Source organism: Xenopus tropicalis, chromosome 4 (genome assembly GCF_000004195.4).
Source record: "Xenopus tropicalis strain Nigerian chromosome 4, UCB_Xtro_10.0, whole genome shotgun sequence".
In the NCBI taxonomy this organism is placed as follows: Eukaryota; Metazoa; Chordata; class Amphibia; order Anura; family Pipidae; genus Xenopus; species Xenopus tropicalis.
In genome coordinates, this window is record NC_030680.2 from 98854202 (window position 1) to 98874766 (window position 20565).

Here is a 20565-nt window from a genome sequence, read left to right on the forward strand (position 1 = left end):
TCACAGTTTATCACATGTTGGAGTCTATAGGAATAATCTGGAGCTAAATTTGGAGATGAGTGTTTTCTCCTCAAATTGAATCTCGCCCATAAGTTTTTGCATGAGAAACCATGACATGATGTTTTTTTCATGGAACTGAAGCTGGCCCTTAATCGCTTACAACTTTTGCAGTGGAAAAACAATGCTGTAAACTTTCATATGTAAGTACTGTAGGTAGGTGTTCATTTGCTCAAAGTTTAGCTTGATATTAATGAACCAGAAAGATCTGCTAACGATTATAACATCATACAAAAAATATTCACACTGTCAATTTAGGGCTCTGGCACACGGGGAGATTAGTCGCCCGCGGCAAAACTCCCTGTTAGCGGGCGACTAATCTCCCCGAGTTGCCTTCCCCCTGCCATCCCACCGGCGAACATGTAAGTCGCCGGCGGGATGGCAGACGCGGCGGCGCGATTTCGCGCAAATCGCCGAAAAAGACTCGCGAGTCTTTCTGTGATTTCAGGAAATCGCCCCGCCGCGTCTGCCATCCCACCGGCGACTTACATGTTCGCCGGTGGGATGGCAGGGGGAAGGCAACTCGGGGAGATTAGTCGCCCGCGAACAGGGAGTTTTGCCGCGGGCGACTAATCTCCCCGTGTGCCAGAGCCCTTAAGGTGCACATGCTCCTACAATTGCCAATGTGTCTGCACAGCCTTCTCTGGTGAATAGTAATCAAGTGCATCAACAGATGATGGGGAACCTGGGAATAAACACCACACTAGATATGGAAGTAATTCCATTGTTCCCAGTGGTCAATAAAGTCATAGCAAGTAAATTGCACACTAATGCCTATTGACCTAATGCATATTGGGACAATGGAAGTTATTTCTCTCCAACAATGACACAGACATTTTAGGAACAAAAGCTGCATTGAGGGGTAAAAATTACAAGTTTGTTGAAAACTGCACCTTTTGCACTATGTTGCATTCATAAATTAGCATTATTACATCTTATGGGCAGAATCCACTGTCTGTTTCTTCATTATCTTTATTCAAAAACTATTAGGGCTCTGGCACACGGGGGAGATTAGTCGCCCGCGATAAAACTCCCTGTTCGCGGGCGACTAATCTCCCCGAGTTGCCTACCCCTGCCCCGCCGAAAAAGACTCGCGAGTCTTTTTCGGCGATTCCCTGAAATTGCCCCGCCGCGTCTGCCATCCCGCCGGCGACTTACATGTTCGCCGGTGGGATGGCAGGGGTAGGCAACTCGGGGAGATTAGTCGCCCGCGAACAGGGAGTTTTATCGCGGGCGACTAATCTCCCCCGTGTGCCAGAGCCCTTATAATGTATACTCATTTATAATCTATATATTAAACCACCATACTTAACACCACACAGAACAGTAGATATTTGCTGAATGCTATAATTCTACATTCTACATTCTTGTGACTATGTTAGTTTCATAGTAATGCTCTAGACATATACGTTTTTTATCATATTGTGGCATCATATTGTCTTACGTACCCTTGGTTAGTGCCCCACTCATTGCGGATACATAGATGTTTGTGCACAGGATCCCTCATATAGCCTTCATGGCACAAGCATTCCCCTTAGAGAAAAAGAAAGAAACACGTTAAGCCCCACAGTGGGGCCTATGAACAGATTGTACTGATACTATATCAATGTAAAGTCCCACATTTATGCATTGTCAACCTATATTGAATATGTTGCTTACTAAGAAGTACTCTTGGTTCTTATGTAGGTTCCAATAAAGCACTCCCAGCAAAAGTGCTGTGCTCAGTGGTAAAACATTCATTCAGTAGAGATCCCAGTGCATCTGTTGACAGTACTTCCTTGGAAATAATTTATGGCAATTAGCACAAGATCTGACATAGTCAAATCAAAATACTATTATATTGTTAAGGACAAACTACCACTGAACAATTTGCCTGTTTATTAAGGCATTGTTAGCACAGCAACACCTCAAACCCTTTCTTTCCATGCACAGAGATGGAGCAAAGTGCTATGGAAATTAGAGGTCTGTCTCTGCTATTTAAAAAAGAAAATACATTGAGCCATTTTAAATATGTTAGTTATAACAGGTTTTAAATGTCTTTAAAATAGGCATTCTTACGGATGGAAGAACAACAACTCAAAATAAAATACGGGATGTCAATGAAAGTTGATGATTTAAACAGTACATACGGTAGGTACACGATAATGCACATGTCCAAACTGACATAAGGTCTAGGCATTACAATTAGCCACAACAGTGAAGGAGACATGGTACTCCAGATGCAAGTTGTTCTTTCATGAATGAGGATAATGTTATATTCACAAGCACTGTATATTTTAAAAAGTGATATAACAAGTTATGGTAGTACTGAACAGGCATGGGATTTCTCATCTGGAAACCCAGTATCCAGAATGCTCCAAATTACATAAGGCCATCTCCCATAGAATTTATTTGAAGCATATAATAATTATGATTTTTCAAAATGCTTTCCCTTCTCTTTGTAGTTGTTTTTTAACGATTACTTTTTTTGTTTAATAAACTAAAGGTATGGAGATCTAATAGATTCTATACTATTCTATATTACATATCTTAATGTCCCAAGAAGCCTCTTCTAAATAGGGTGAACTTCAATCACTGTTAAATTTAGACAGCCCTCCAATATTATCAGAATTTGCAGTTGGTTGAAAACATACTACAAGCATGGCTTTAGTTATTGCCTTCCGTTAGATAACAGGGAAACTAAGATGTATTGTATTACCAGTGTCAGAGTCGCAGAGATGTTCACAAGGATCCAGAATTCTCCTTGCACATAGGTCTAGGGCCCAGGGACCACTGGAGTTCATCTGGGAGAAGAGAACCACCTGGGCTGGATTAAGCCAATCGCTGGCATCAAGCTGGCTACCTTCCAGTAGAATAAAGCGACTTCCTGAGTAAAAGTAAATAAAAGAAAATAATACTTGCTATTGGCCAAGTGATGTGCCTGTAGCCTTAAAGTGAAATAATAAATGAAGCAGAGAGAGAAACCCTCCAGTAATAAACTTGCCTAAGAACAAATGCAGTTCTTTTCAGTTATTTACCAGGCAATGGTTTTTTGATTAGAGCAATCACCAGTATGGCACAGCACAGGATCTGAAGAATGTGATCAATCTAAAGCAGACAGTAGGGGTTCCTCAGCTACAGATATCAAGATAATGCTGCAAGTCAGACTTTAGTTATGCTGTGTGTTTTAAGATTTTGCAACAGGGTTGTTCAACCCACAGCCCTCTGGCTATTCTTGCACTGGAATTCCCAACATCCCTCAAGAACAGAAGGCTGTAAGGGGTAGCTAAGAGTTGCAGTACAACAGCAATGGAAGGATAGATAGTTGGATATCTCTAATTTATAATTTTTTAACTCATGGTCACTTGTGTACTGAAATGTTTAAATTAACTGGCAAATACTAAACAGAGATTTAATGACTTAATGGTGCAGTTTGTAATAATGCAAATATGTTCGGGATCAATAAGATGAGTTTGAAAGGGCATGGCCGTACACATCTCTTAACACATTAAATAAGAGGGCTGCTCAAGGCCCAATAAATAGAGTCTCCAGAGCCTGTGGCATTTATAGTATTAGGCCTTAAATATGCTCATATGCTATTGAACCTGTTTTAGAAGTAAAAACAATCACAGTGCCATCATTAGTACACTAATTTGTTTCTTGTGATCCAATACTAGTTCTATAACTGAGAGGCTAATGCTGAAGAGTTGGTTTCAGTCTCTTATCATGTGGATCATAAGTGATCACTGAGTTCATGCCTAGGATTAAGTGCAAGTGACTACATGTATCATGGTCATTTGACCCCAGTTGGCATGATTGCACCTTAAAACATGTAGTAAAACTTTGGTTAGAACCACCTGGCAAGTTGAATTTTGTTGAAATTGGTTTGTGCAGATATATGCTGCACTGTTATGGTATAAATTCTCACTAGTGATGAGCGAATCTGTCCCATTCCGCTTCACCATAAAATTTGCGAAACGGCAAGAAAATTCGCCAAACGGTGAAAAATTAGCGAAACGCATTTATCACACAAATTATTTGTTGGGCACGTCTTTTTTGCCGCCCGCGGCTATTTTTTACGCCACCGCCCCCCTTTTGCTGCGATGCACACTTTTTTGCCGCGACCACAGGCAATTTGACGCACAACAAAATTCAGCGCGTCGAATTTTTCCGCGGCGGATTTTCACTGAAGTTTCGCCAATGGCGAAATGCGTAAATTCACTGCGAATCCATGCCTGACGATAAAATTCACTCATCACTAATTCTCACTGGTTTAACCTAATCTAATTACTCTAAGAATTTATATGCATCAGTGGCATGTTCCTGAACCAAGAGAAATATCATCATGCTTACTTAGTTTTTACACATGCCCTGCCTTAGTTTACATTGTATGTATGTGACTGCATGCCTAATCATTTATTGGACTTGACATGGGCTGTTACCCCCCACTATGTATAATGGTATTGTCTTTGTAAAGGTTCAGATGTATTCTGATCACATTATTGAATGTTTATAACTTGTATATTGATATGTGCTTATATTTTCAGATATACCATCAGGAGTTGTGCACCTTGAATTCCAGAAAAAGTCTTAAACCTCAAAGAATAACATAAACCTCAATTACTTATTGTTACGAGTAGTGTCTCCTTGAAGTTTTCAATCTCATTTTGAGTCCTGACTCAGTGCTAGATGTCATGGAGAGACAGAAGGTCACTGGTATAAAAGGTAGGAATTCAAAATTGGGAACGATATAATAGAGAGTACAAGGAAAAACCATTTAATCTACTGTTGCTGGAGTCATATGTTATTTTTGCTGAAATGCAGGATTCCATAATGTAATAAAAGGAAAAAAGATGCCCTTTGACTGTGTTTATTTTTGAAAGAGCAAACTATATGGCATTCTTCTGGTACAACAGCCCCAAGCAATGCTTTACCTTTGGAGAGAATAATGTTAACTCTGTAGGACACATTCTACTGTCCTTTTCTTACACGTTTATACATACCATCAGCTATGAGATGTTCAGGGACATGAAGTGTTATCTTCACAATTAAAGGGCAGCTGAGCTGGGATGAACACACCAAGCCAATGACACAACTGGTCACACTGATCAGAGTCAAAGTCATCTTGTTGACGGGACTGCGTGGTGAGCCCACTGCCAGAAACATCAAGTTAAACATGGATGCAGTGATTAGCCCCCTCATGCTACTCAACAAAGCAAGAGCATCAGTACTACATTGAAGCATAGTGAGAAATTTTAAGCAACATCTAACTCCACTGACTGACCTCGACTGCGTCTTCTGCTGCGAGAAGGGTCTGTATAAAAGGTTAATTGAGTTTCATTGTCCAGGTCTGCCCCACAGTCACCTTCAGGGTTAAGAAATGCTGAGCCCGCTGCAAGATATAAACCAAAGCAGTTTCATAAGCACAAGAAATGGGGTACCACAAGAGGAAGGCTGAAGATCAATGCAATAATCTGATAAAATAGAAATACACTCTCTAACATATTCCATTGCTAGAGGGACCAGAGGAAAATTGCAAATCTACACACTTCCAAAGCCTCTGGCAAATGAGAGATTAAAAGATCGACTAAAGAATATGTCAAGATATTATATGCAGCTGCTTTCATTTTGTCTCTTCATTTTGTGTCTGATATCTCATTTCTAAAACATTGCCTTTCAATTGGTGTTCATTGGAGCCAATAGAGCAATTGCAGCCAATGTAGAATTTTAGGCCACAGCTGTGGACAAAAAATAGGAGCAGATTTGTTGCTTTAGCAATTTGATAGGATTTCTGCCAAGTCCATATTATGTGGCTTGATTATTTCTAGACTTGCAGTGCTGAATAAACAAATAGATAGATGATGTCTATCTACGTATCCATCTATCTATCTGTCTATCTATCTATCTATCTATCTATCTGTCTGTCTGTCTGTTTGTGTGTTGGCATTTGCACTCTTTTTTGACAAGTGATCCCGTGTATGTGTTTGTATATATATATATATATATAGCCAAAAAGGTTTCACGACTGGAACACATCAAGGATCCTTGAGAAAGGAAGCCCTGAAGCTATAAACGCAGGGGCTGCATGACAAGGGATACGAATGACCAGCAGCCAGATTACACTGGTTTATGTTTAAAGATTGGAAAAATCAGATGCAGCTGTGATTTGGTAAGTTAAGTAGGGGGAAAGCTGGGCCGGGGGGTGGAGAAGGATAGGGATGTGATGTCACAAAAGAAGGAGTTCACTTCCTATCTTCTGAACAGGTAGAAACATCCCACCTACCCTCCCCTCTTTTTTGCATATTTTGTAAAATGCCAGGATATTTTCTTCTTTATGCTCTCATATTATCTATGAATGTTTTCCTATATGCACTGTTATATTGTGGTTTCGGTAACACTATACAGTATGAATGTGAGAGTCTGCATGGTATTAATTTTGTTAAATAAAAGTCAAATCCTTGATTCCAGGAAGGAATTTTTTCCCTCTTGAGGCATAATTGGCACAGGCTTCAGGCTGGGTTTTTTGCCTTCCTCTGGATCAAAACAGTGATATATGTTAATGTATTTTAAGTTGTTTCTGTCACAGCAGCGGTAGGACCTTGCCAGAGTACTGCACAGGAAATTTTAGAAGAGGGAGAAAGGAGCTTCTCTCCTTTGACTGCACGGTGGGTTGATTGATACAGACGCTACTACTGCTTGTGCTAGGTGACAGCCTGCTTGGATTTCCTATCATCGAGGCACTGCAGATTCAGGACCGGCAGCAGGGCTGCTAAACTTCTCTCATGGTGGGCGATGCAGCTCCTGCTGGTAGCAGAGTTTGGGGCCATCCTCTCTGTAGGTAGAGGCAGCCTAATACTCAGTGGTGGATAAAATGACATAGTGCTGATCTCAAGTCTTCAGTAAGGAACAGCAGAGCATAGTAGCGATCTCTAATGGAATTCTGGCTTTGAATATTGCCTTGGGGTGAGGCTGGCAAGGTCCTATTTATTTGATAAAATGTAAATAAATGCTGTGGCCTCTTTTTACCCATTTCCGGCTCCTGGTGTTTTATTAATGTATGTAACAATGGGGTTCAGAGGGATGGCTGAAGGCGAAGGGAAATTGAGAAGTCCCCTTGTCAAGGACCGAATTTTTATGTTCGCAATAAACTTGTGATACTATATTTTTAAAAGGGTGTGCCAGTTGTGAAACCTTTTTTGCTAAATAATTAAATTTGGCTGTGCACCCCACAAGAAATAAAGTATTTGGCATCGGAGTGCAGACACTGCAAAGACTGATATATATATATATATATAGATATGGATGTAGGCTGTATTAATTACCCTCAATATGCAGTAAAGACTAATGGGAGAATATTCACAAACGGAAACAATTGTGCTTAAATAAGAAGAACATTTTTCATTATTCATTATTCTTTTATTGCATTGTGACTTTTGCGCATTATGAATTTTTAAGACTTGCTTAAAGATTGCGTTAATTTGTAATTAAAAGCCTACTGTTCAATAACGGCTCTGCAATTTGTCCATTTATGAACGGAAGGACCTTTGATAATAACATTAAAGCATGGTCAATTTTGAATCCATTCTAATATTTTGAGCGCTTATTGTTGTAAACAAGCCCTATTATCTCTAATATGTTGAAAATTTTCTGGTGCATGAAGATCTGTCTGTTTTGTTTCAGTCATGCGATTCTAGCTAAGTCTTACACAGCAGCTTGGGAACAACATGTTGCTCACTAACTCCTTTGACGTTGCTTCATGTGATCTTGAAGCAGGGGCTGATTTTAGAATTTCAGGCTTGGAGGCATAATAACCATGTGTGTTGTCAAAAAGAACCTCCTGCAGTCTACCAATCCATAGTGAGCTACCAAACAACCAATCACAGCCCTTACTTGGCAACTCCTAGGAAATTGTTTTCATGCTTGTGTTGCTTCCCAACTTTTTTTATATTTAAATGTGCCTCACAGGTAAAAAATAAAGTTTGAGGACCCTGTTGTAGGGCCTGCACTCTTAATTTGTTTGAAAAATAAAAGTGAAGAAGATGAAGAAGAAAAATGAAGAAGATGAAGAAGAGTTATGCTATCCTAATAGTTTTAGCTGTAGCACCTTTAAAATCTTTACAATGTTCAAAGCAATTTTTAGCTAGTTATATCCGGCCCATGTCTTTATTAGAGAAAACTAGCAAATGAATATATTCCCTTATGTAACTAAATAGAACAGTAGTATCTTGTTTTTAAATAAAATATACAGTCAAAACACAAATCACATTAACTGAAGATTAGACATTATCAGGTGTAAATAAATTGTTTTATTAATGAATGTATATTAGTTTACCACATGCTGTTTCCTATTAGAGCAAGCTATTGCTCTGTTTAGAGCAGGTTTGCTGTAATCTCAAGGGATATAGCACATGGGGCAAAATGACTGTCATACTGTAATGTCATACTATGGCCCTTAAACTTTCCAAACTGTTGAAAATCTTATTTCCACTTGTTAAAGGACACAAGGGAAGGGTTTGTTTTTAGCATGCTGCTGGCTGGAACATGAGTATTTCGTTTGCTTGCCTAGACACATGACTGCGGGGGCCGAGAACAAACCGTACCACTGTGTTTGAACAGTTATGATGAAGAGATTAGTTAATGCAATTATTGCACCTGTTCTTATTTTAACATCAGGTGCTGCATCGTTCTATAGATCAGTGCACAATTCCCAGAACTCATTACATTGCTTTTTTTCCCTCTGATTTCCTATGGTTATGAATTATCTAACTGTAAATAGGGGCTATTTTTGAACTGACAATGCCCCCCTGAGGAGTCTTGAAGAGGATTCATTGTAGGAAATGCTGAAAACGAACTAAGGTGTAAAACCAATATAACAGCTATTATGATAAAAACTAGATCTTATTCAGGCCATGACAATGAAAAGGGGTTATGTAAAAGTAAAAACTATATTATATATGTCCAACTCTGAAACAAGGTAGCAAAAGATGGTAGAAAATGTATGAAAAAGGTTACATTTGGTGACAAAGTGATAGGTTTTTTTGACTGGGTAATAATGGATGCAGGCATTTTGAAGGAAAGGGATGGATTATTATATCCACAATGGGTTCCATTGATTGTCAGAGGATAATTTGTCAGCATGAAAAGCATTAAAGTTACACCTTCCCAAGGGCATATTAGTCACATATATGTGAAACCAGTCTTTTGCTCTCTTAGAAAATAACAAGAAATGTCCCATAGCATGAGCTGATGTTCTACAATGAGTCTCATATTCTTTGTTGCCTCCTAAAATGTAAGAATATATTTGTATCTTTCTATAGAAGAGAATGCTTTTTTAAATAAAAACAATTTAACCTTTATAAGGTATATCTTGTATAGTGAACCTGGCCAGAAAATGAGTCTTGGTGCCAGAATTTCAGTAGAGGTCCTCAGTGCTTATACTAAATGCAAATACCCAATAACCATTGCCCATAAAGCAAATCATGCTTATGGCACAAGTATTCAAGCCCTTGTAAAATACTGCAGTAATGCTCATGCAGTCAGTTTATTGCGCTTATGATTGTGCTTATTATATGCTTTTCTGCCAAAAAGGTAATGGCCCTAGGAAAGGCTTTAACTTTTCACTTTGCACCACACTACATACTACCTTTTGATGAAAGCAGGTGCTTTAATAAGACAAGCAAGGCTTGAAGACTGGCTTGAAGATGGGGTCCAATAATTCTAGAACTAGCATGCCTGCAAGCTCACTGCTCTAGAGTATACTGTACTCTAGAGCATTTGGATAACTAAAAACTATTTCTCAGTCCATAGACTGTAACTCAATTTGTCTAATGGATCTTACAAATAACATACAAGTGTCTAAAAAATTATTAAAATGGTCACCAGTGGATTTTCAGGGTTTGGGGGGTATTTAAATGTACAGTTAAAATGCCAAAAAATGAAAAATATGGGAATATTGGGAAAAAAGGTAAATGTTCTGTCCTTCATCCTATCGATATTCTGTCACACAACTCAAACACTTCTAGGATGATTGATGATCAAGCAACTTGCCAAAACTGTAGCTATTCTGCCAGAAAGAATAGGTCAAACCCCAACCCCTGTGGTGTGGAAAGATCCTTAGTCTTAACCAAATACGGTTAGCGCTGGTAGGAACAAAAACATGTTATCTATCAAAGAGACCTTACTATTTCCTATATAGAACTACACTGGAATTATGTTTATCCAGTCATGCTCAGATAATAGCTTCATGCCTGCCATGAGTAAAGATGCACAGTACTAATACACTGCAATATACACAGCACATGAGAATATATGAATAGTCAGCAGGATTGCAAATATTTTCTGTAAGGGTATAAATATTATGCCAAGGCTGAATATTTTTAAAACCTTTATTTTGCATTCTTTGTAGAGCAAAGACATAAAGCTTTTTTATTGCCATGGGACTGATTCAGCAATGAAAAATTCCATTACAGCAGAGACTCATGAATAATAATGGATGTATTCAAGGGGATACATAAATTAACATAAACAACACACACACACATATACATAGGGCAAGCTGATAAAGTAAACAGGGAGCCAGCACACTAACATATAAACACATCTCTGATGTCCTCTTATTTTCTGCCACTAGTTCCAGACATTTGCACAAAACCACATATAGTATAACTCAATTACCGAAAAACAATATAGCCCGTTCCCTAAAGGGTTGATTTGCCTTCACTATTTTGCTCACTGAATATTATCCTTGGGTTATATAGATTTTTATTATTCTACACTGAGATTATTCTATAGGAGTAAAGTTCCTTGAGACTTGAGGTTTTTTTTTTACATTTTTGATGGCTTCAAGCAGATGGGAAATGATGAAGGTATCAAGCCTATGGATACCACTCATTAAGAAACAGTAAATGGAACATAAACCCCACTTGGAATCTGGTTATATAGTTCTACTACTATAATGTCAAAAAGGATTTACAGTTATGCTTATATAGATGTATATATTCCCTATAAATGGCATATGTCTACAGGTTAATGAGCACAAACAAACATGTAAAAAAGTCGCTAAACATGTCCACACAGACTCTCACACAAAGGCACCTCGTGACTTGCTGTTGATGCGCTTGTGTTGGATGCTGGCTCCATGCGACAGGAGGGTTGTGGGATGGTGGTTGGAATCCATTGGGCTGGTGGCTATCATGCTGTCTTTGTACTTGTTCATGAGAGACATCTTGGCATTGTCGCTTCCTGAGGAAGCTGAATTCAAAGCAAACACTAAGAAAGGAGAGTTAAAGAAAAAATAAAATCTATTTTGAAAGTTGCGTGTTCTGATTGAATGATAATCTTTTCCTTATGTGTAGGACAACAGTTAGATTTCAGTACCCCCAGTAACCAGCAAAACATCCTCCATTGTAAGATCAGTCATCACTAACCCATCCTTTAACTTACCTGCCTTTCAGTTTGGCATCAGTTAAAATGGTTATGTCTTGAGTCCCAATTACATGGATTGCCTATCAAAACTGTAAGTGATATTACTCCATCTTGTTAATTGTACCCTTATATTTCTTATTTAAAAGTAAAACTTTCAGTCAAGAGATTTCATTCTAGTCTATTGCCTCCAACCAATAAAAGAGAAGTGGGGCAATATTGTAAGTACAAACTTTTTTTCCAGGTATTGAGCAACCAATGAATGTATATTTTTAAACAGGTTCAGTTGGTTACTAAATTTTTATTTCCTTAATAGTGTCCTATACAGTAGAACCCCGATTTTCTGTATTTCAGTGGACCAGAATAAATGGTGTAAAATCTGGAAAAATGGAAAATCAGAAAAGTGCATTATGCTTTATATATTGGTGGGACCACACAAAAAGGTATAGAATGAGGGAAAACTTAAAACTGGAGTATATAAAATAGAGGTTTAATTATATTTCATTGCTAGAATTGTGATGTGATCGTCTTATCGGCTTCCTAGACTGAGACTACAACCTTCTCATCTGCTGTTGCAATGTGGCAAGAAAAAAAGAAACAAGGAAGGAGGTAATGTACTTGGGGAATAACGGCTACAGTGAAAGTAAAACAATCTTCAGTAATTAGTGCACAGCCGGTTATCTGATCACATTTACTGTGAGTTCAGTGAATTGTTGGAGATTTGGCCATACACGTGGAAGGCTAAATCAATGCAGTCTGACTGCTCTGCCATCAAACATAATTACTGTATTAAGAGAGAAGTGATGGAAGAATGCAACCCCCACACTCCTTGGGTGACCAATAGCTTCCCATATGTGCTGGCTGAGATCATCACACAATGGGAATTTCACTTCTGAGCAATGCTATTCTGATCTGATCAGATGTCAAGTTGTCAGAATAATCACACGTCACACATAGTGATAATCACATATGTCACACATCCAAAGTATTTTAAAATTACACTCAAGCTATTTCATATATAGACAGAACCTACTTTTTTGTTGCTTTCAGATGTGTAAATATAAAGAAAGTTTATTGCATCAAATATAGTATAAAGGTAAATGCAGAAGTGGGAAATGCAGAATACAAAAAACTTTAACACACAGGTTAAATGCAGAACGGGGGGTTCACAATGTTTTGGGGACAGGCTCTCTGACATGGACGTGGGGGCCCACCCCCGAAATTATTGTATTGTTTGGCCCGACACACAGTAATTACCCCTTTTCTGCATTTAACCCGTGTGCTGGAGTTTTTTGTTTTCTGTATATGGTGAGGGTGTCATCTTTTACTCTATAGCACTGAGTATAATATCTTGAGAGGTGTGCATGTGGTTTTCCATTTCTATGCATGATTTTGCACTCTGACCTCTTACAGTAGGGGACAAAATGATTGCTTTCAGCTGTTTTATCTAGTACTATTAATTGTGGGGATGTAGTAGGAAATATTTTCTAGGTCTACAAGTAGGGTTGCCACCAAGCAGGTATTTGATGAGCCCAGTCAATAAATCAACAGCTAGGACCGGGGCCACAAATACAAATTTACCTGTGATTGACAGTAAATTTGTAATACCCTATAAATTCCTCCCTTCCCTGGCCCTCTCCACTGCCAGATTCCCCCTTATAAGGACTGCACTGAATATGCCCTGCCCATTTCCCCACCCACTCCGTCAATTCTCCTGCTCACTCCGCCCATTCTCCTACTCCCCTGGTGATATCACTTCCTATTTCCCCCACCCAAAGGTAGTATTTAATTACAAAAAAGGTGGCAAACTTATCTACAAGAGCTGAAGGGCAGCAGGTTGGACCTCACTTTTGCATAATGTGCTGCTGTATTTTACAAGCTATGGCAAATGCTAACACGCTGTTCTGCAAAAAAAGAGACTACTGAGCCAATTAACTTATAATTATAATGATAATTGCATTCTTTAACCAAAGCAGTTTAAGTCATCTGTACTGTTACTCTTTGCATATATTTTGTAAAAAGTATAAATTTCATTCGGGACAGTTGATATTTTTGCTATAGTTTCCCTTTATATGCTAAATGAATTGTGACACATTTCTTGACAGCAGTTGCTTCCCACTGTGCTGCATAATCACAAGCTTGAGGGATGCATGCATATGGAAATGCACATTTCACACCATTCAGTGATCACTCATCTGCTGTTCTTTGACTTCTTTTGCCTGATTTTTCTCTGTTGGCTTGTAATACCACCAGAGACTTTCATCATACTAGCATTTTAGGATTTCAATTTTAAAAAAGTACAATACACAGAAACACAGTGCTCATATATACCTGTGTAAGCAAACTGCGAGAAAAAAATAGTCAAAAAATAGTCACACAGCCCATAGCAAAACAAAGGGAAATGTTTCTAAATCATTAAAACCGGTTTGCTGTAGTTAACTTAATATTTTGCTAGGGCACAGATTTATCGATCTTTTTCTGTTATTATTGAGGCAAATAATTCTGCCATCAATTACTTTGTCTTGCTGCAGAATGTGGTTTAAAAAAACAACCTCTTTTTTTTCCCTGACTGGGTTTTTGAAATGAAAAGCCTGTCATGTAAAATCTGGTAAAGTTTTTACTTTTGCTAAAAACCTGCTTGTAAAAAAAAGCTATTTTTTAGCAATTGATTGCAGAAAAACTGTTGACTGTTTGCCTGAACACAGATGGGTAAAGACTGATATATCTGCCCCTTTGGGTGAAGACACGGAGCTAATAGTAGCAGCTACTTTTCACAGCTACTAAATGCCAGTGCTAGAAAATAACCTGCCATAAACAAAACTGAGAATTGCCTCTGCAAAAACACACAAAGAGACAATCAGGGCCAGAACTACGGGTAGGCAGAAGAGCCACCTCCCTAGGGCACAATGGTGGGGGGGCACCAGGCAGGTACCTCTTCTTTCACCTTCCTCTAGTTCCGGGCACTTTCCCCCTCACTGTAGTCCCCCCACCAGTGGCCCGCAACCCCACCGCTCTGTGCCGTTTGCACATGCGCGCAAGCACACAGGTGGGGGGGGGTAAAGGGGCGGTGTAGGCAGGCCCAGCTGACCAGGTTGCCTAGGGCACCCGGCCAACTTGGCCTGGCACTGGTCTATTTTAGTAATCATGACAAGTAGCTGCTTCTAGTAGCTCCATGTGTCTTCACCCTAAGGGCAGTGGCACATGGGGAGATAAGTCACCAATGATAAATTGAGTAATCTTCGTTATTGCGGGCAACTAATCTCCCTGAAATGTCATCTCAGCACCAAGAATGAAAATTGCCAATGGGATGGCATATGCGTTGTTTCGGTTTGGCCACCCGAGTCACCCGAAGTTGCATTACAAAGAAGCTTCGGGCGACTTCAGAGATCCAAAATGGTGCATGTGCCATCCCACCGGTAATTTACATTCTTTAAATTAGTCGCCCACAATGGTGAAGATTTATCATGGGCAATTATGAAAAGCCAGGCAGCACATCTTAGAAAATAGGTGCCTGTACTGATATTTCCAGAGCAAAGAACTGATTGGTGAGCCCCCAAAGTTCCCCCAGAAATTTGAGGAAGTACTATCAAACACATTACATTGCAAACAATAAGGCAGCAAAAAGGTAACAAATCCAGAGATCCCCTCATTTTGTGTTTAATGCTGGGAAACAAGCAGAACGTCACAACCCACCGTTACATGGGACACCACAGTAAATATGCTCCAATAAATATACTGGGTTAGAAAGATTCTTTAGCAACCTTTGTTTCAATAGAACATTTATATTAGATTGTTTTCAGTTGACTAAAATGAGGGACCTGCCATTTCTGGGAAATGCTTTATGCAGGAATTATAGCAGATGATAGGTCTGATGGTGGATCCTAGTGACCTGGTTGGCACTGGGCACCTGCTCCTTTTCCCCATTTATAAAAAAGGTCTTGTCTTCTTAGAATGCTAAGAGTATAAAAAAGGCATCTGCCTCCTTGAACTGTGGGTTCCAGTGGCCTTCCTCTGGTGGATTTGCACATGCCATTGCACAAACTGCTCTTTTTGGCTGATAAACACATTAAGAAATTTCTCACCTTACTGAAATGAGCCCTGTGGCTACAACACATTAAAAAATGTTTTTTTTCTGAATGCAGCTCAATTTGAAACAAACGGAAGAATAAATGAACCTAATTCATTTTATTAAAAAAAAAAAAAGCTATACAGAAACAAATTACATTCTTCCAAGAAGAGCAAATAAAACTATTACTTTGCAAATAAGCTAGCATGCATCTAATGCGCACATAGGCAATTAAACAAACTCATCTCATGTAACCTTATGGCCATCATATACCTCCTAAGGCGGTTTCATTTGGAGAGAATTTGCTAATTCGACAAACATAGCCTTGCATCAATGATAGGATTGTTTTTGTTTATTAGGTTCACACCAATATCAGTGTCAATGTTTTTGAATAGTTAAACTTCTGCTTTCAAATTAATGGCATACTCTGTCATACAGGGGATTAGATCAATTAACTCTGACACATTTGTAAAAAAGATTTTCTGCTGTTCAATTTAATAAACTGTTAATCTAGTTTCACTGACTACAGCACATTGCTGAAGAACAAAACTCTTATTCGAGGTTAAACCAACTGCCACAGCTGTATCTGACTTTGTTCATTCCACTTTACCTGTCTTAATTTACTGCCTCGTGATCTTGAAAATCATTCCCCATACGAAGTCAGACCACTTCTGGGGTTATTAAACACTAATATTCTCTTGAATTCCAAAACATTTTAAAAAGCAGTATACTGTAGGGGAATAATAGCTGAAATTTATGGAAAGAATGTGCCAAATTACATGGGTATTTAGAACTATAAAACAGCTGTTTGTAGCCACAGGAGGGTGACAATTGTTTAGTTAGGGTTGCACTAAGATTATATAACCTTACTGTAAAGTGGCTACATAGTTAAGATCAGGTCTTCATTGGGCAAGTTCATGGTTCCTCAGACTGTTGGGGGGCCGGACAATAGTCCTCAAACTATACCCCCCTGCGTCTTCAAACTACAGCATGCTCCCTGCTGCGTCCTCCCACTTCCTGCACCCCACTGCATCCTCCCGCTCCCTGCTCCCTGCTGCATCCTCCCGCTCCCTGCTCCCTGCTGCGTCCTCCCGCTCCCCGCTACATCCTCCCGATCTCTGCTGCATCCTCCCGATCCCTGCTGCATCCTCCTGCTTCCTGTTCCCCTGCTCCCCGCTGCATCCTCCCGCTCCCCATTCACGCCCCACCCCCTGCACGCGCATGCTCAAACACGCGAACAATCTCCCCAATCACTCCTGGGCGAACATCTCCCCCCCCCCTGCGCAGCCGCAAGCGCGCATGCTCAGGCATTTATACTTCAATACGGAGCTGTGGGGAGCAGTCCGCAGCCCCTATTGCTCCGTATGGGAGCGAAATGTCACAATTTGTTTGCGGCGGGGGGCATGCCACCCCTAAATTTGTGCCACCCTAAGCCCGGGCCTTTGTGGCCTTGCCACAAATCCGCGCCTGGTTCTCCCGCTCCCCACTGCATCCTCCCGCTCCCTGTTCCCCCGCTCCCCGCTGCATCCTCCAGCTCCCTGCACCCTGCTGCATCCTCCCACTCCCTGCTGCATCCTCCCGCTCCCTGTTCCCCCACTCCCGTTGTGTCCTCTGGCTCCCTGCTCCCCTGCTCCCTGCTGTGTCCGCAGACAAGAAATAGCAAGGGGTGAGGATGCAGCGGGGGCCAAGTCAGTTACCTTGGGAGGCCAAATCTGGCCCGCGGGTCGTAGTTTGAGGATCCTTAATTAAGATGTTAACCATTCCAAGTGTTATGTAATAAAAAGAACCAAGTTTACCCAGGAACAGAAAGCTTTGTTGGATTCGAACAGTAACTGCTAGATGTTATTAGAGTTTCTTCCTTCAAGTGATTAAAGTCCTTAATTATTTGTCATTATAGTGGAAACTGATAAGCAGAGCAAAAGTTTTAACTTGATTCTAAATGATTAAATCTGGAAATGGAGAATAATATATCCATCTTTCCTTGTTTTAATTTAATTATATCTGCAAATGTTAATTTTGCACAAAATGCATATTGCTACTTTTGTATTATGGACCATGGGTTTTATTTTATTTGGCCCTTGATATAAGTTGCACTCTATTGAGGTAAATTCTGTTGAGGCTGCAGCTGTATCCAAAGTTTGTAAATATCAGTATAACATTTATATGCAGGCCCATTCTGAAAAAAATATCAAAATGTTTTTAAGTCTGTTTGTTAGACAATGTAGAGCTGCCAGACAGCAAAAAGCATTCCTCTAAATGCATCAGAAAAGTCCTGTTGCTTTTAATGGAACTTGTTTTTGAGACATTTTTGTCAGCAAATTGCTCTTTAGTATTTATTGATTTAAGAAAACCCCTGTTCCTGATCAAGGGCCACATTAGTCTTATACGCATTCATCACAATGTTTATTTACTGCCTCTGCATTCTGGTGCTTGTATAGTCCTACATAATATGCTGATACTCTGTATATACATTCCTATTGCATAACATCCACTGAGAGCCTTGGCTCCCCATCGCTCCGGCATTTTCACTGAGCTATTATCATTTGTTTCCGTTAAATGGACCTGCCATTCCTATTCAATGTTTTACCATTTGGTAGGGTAATTGCACTTAGTCTGTGCTTTGTATCTGAATTTTGCTGTTTTTGGAGGACAGTAAGAGAGAATTAAGCTCTATTTTCTAAATATATTTTATTCAGTACATTGCATTAGACCGCCAGATATTCTTATGCTTCAAAGCAGCTTGTTGCTTGAAATATTCACTGCAAAAACACATCTACCCTACACTATAAGCTACCTTCTGCAAACCTTGCCCTGCACATTTTTCGACCCTCTGACTTGGATGTGAAATAAACACAATTCCTATATTTTCACAAATATAAGATGTCACGATGGACCCATTATGATGCCAGCTACAGTGTGCACCCCCCCGCGCGCACACGTGCCGCGCCGACACAAGCCCGCATGCAGTAGGGAGAAGTCCCCATTGCTCCGCATGGAAGCAATATGTCAAAATTTCGTTGTGGCGAGCGGCATGCCGCCCCTACATTTGTGCTGCCCTAGGCCCGGGCCTTTGTGGCCTCGCCAGCTATCAGACAATGCAGACCATGTAATGACCTCTGCTTAAGGAACTTGTTCGTGTTCCCAAAATAAGAGTGAGTTATATTAACTTTTACTATGTTATAGAATGCCCTATTCCTAGCAACTTTTCAATTGGTCTTAATTATTTTTTTTTTTCATCATTTTTAATTGTATTCCTTATTTTTCTAACTATTTTCACTTTTGTACTATTGTACTGTGAGGCTACAATTTTATTGTTATTGTTGCTTTCTATAACTTACTTTTCTGTTCAGGCCCTCTCCTATTCATATACCAGTCTCTCATTCAAACTACGCCCTGGTTGCTAAAGTATTGTGGACCCTAGCAACCAGAAAACTTCTGAAACTCTAAACTGGAGAGCAGCTGAACAAATATTGAAATCATTTAAAAAACTGTAAGTAATACAAAATGAAGACCAATTGCAAATTGTCTCAGAATATTGCTCCCTACATCACACCAAAAGATAACTCAAAAGTAAACAACCCCTTTAAGGACTGTCATAGGGGCTCATTTATAATTTATTTATTCACACAGCACAGAATTATTTGCACAGTGAACATATTTGCCCTGCTGAGTTTATATTTATAAAGTTGGACAAAACTGGTGCAGTGAGAACGTCCTTAAGCTCTGCGTCTGAATTACGCCACAATTTTGGTGGCATAAAAAATATTGCTAAACAGATTTCGCAAATTTATATTCGCAAAGTGAAAATTGGCACTATTTTTGCGCACAATAAAGATGCATAGTGGCTATGCTCATACAAGCCTTAATCTTATTTGCGAGCAATTTGCAAATTGTTATGTAAATTGCGCATTTCACAGTGATTTGCAAAAAAGGAAAGATGGGCTCGGTACTGCAAAATTTAACTGTTTATGGGAAAACGTACGCAAAACAGCCATATGCGAAAGCACTCTGTGAACTTCAGAAACTGTGTCTTAAATGAATGCACTTATCATTTGGTCAGGATAATCAGACAATGATTTTATAGTTAAAGCTTGTTTTGAAACAGCCACGTTGACAAAGCTTAATAAAAGGTAATAATCATTATAATATGAGCTCTCTAGTTTTAGAGAATCCTATTATCACAGAAGTTTCAAATCCCAAATAGCATGCTTTCTTCTCAATACTATTTCCATTTAGAAGTGCCTGCCAACATAATTGTGACATCTGTATTACTGTGACCAGCCACTGATTGTCTACAGTTCCTCTATTTACTTATGTATGAAGCCGAATACATACCTGGTGTGAGATCCATGGTATTTTTTTCATTGCATCCATGAAGGGAATCCAGTGTGCGTGAAACCTGGCTGCTAAAGTCTTCACCTCCATTCATACATTCCCGCTGAAGGTGATGACGCAGTTCAGTGACATCATATTCATATCCATCCAGGATTGGTGTTTCACGGATACTTAGTGTTCCACCAGGGTGAGTGGATTGTCCACGGGCATTGCGTAGGCTTTCTCTTCCATGGCCACCTCCAATGAGTACAGAAGGGATGTAGTGGATCTCATTGGCAGCTTCAGCACTTGCACTTTTCTGTGGTTGTGGAGCACGCCTTCTCTTGCACCAGCGACGCCGTGTATACAAGATCAGCAGTAAACACAAAATGCAGAGAAGGAGAGCAATCATTCCCCCCTAAGGAAGAATTCAAAAATATGTAGTATGAGATGAGCATTCACAGTTCACAATGGCAACGGCAATAAGCAAAATTAGAATGAGGCTGACAAAATGAACCCATTTGGATGTATTATTCCTAAATTATACACCAAAGAAAGAATAGAGAGCATTTGAAATTTCAATATTTTGTCAAGAAATATTCCATTTTAAAACTCGAAATAAAAAGAAAATGAATGCAGTGGTAATAACCTCAATTACATTCTTAATTATTACCTGCTGCTAAATGATTATCTCTCTTGTAATGGTTTTTGGAAAAAAATGTATGTTT

The 20565-nt window shown here is 39.5% G+C and overlaps 1 protein-coding gene across 2 annotated transcripts in view; it reads right to left on the bottom strand.

Moving 5' to 3' along the window:
- The window catches only part of astn1 (astrotactin 1), a 180802-nt gene that overhangs the window by 55896 nt on the left and 104341 nt on the right, over window positions 1–20565 (bottom strand). For both annotated transcript variants that reach the window (XM_012961336.3, NM_001079054.1), the window contains 6 exon segments: window positions 19859–20255; window positions 11131–11304; window positions 5321–5428; window positions 5040–5189; window positions 2756–2923; window positions 1506–1590 (listed from right to left, as the gene is read on the bottom strand). In XM_012961336.3, the coding sequence (XP_012816790.1) occupies window positions 1506–1590; window positions 2756–2923; window positions 5040–5189; window positions 5321–5428; window positions 11131–11304; window positions 19859–20255 (1082 nt within the window).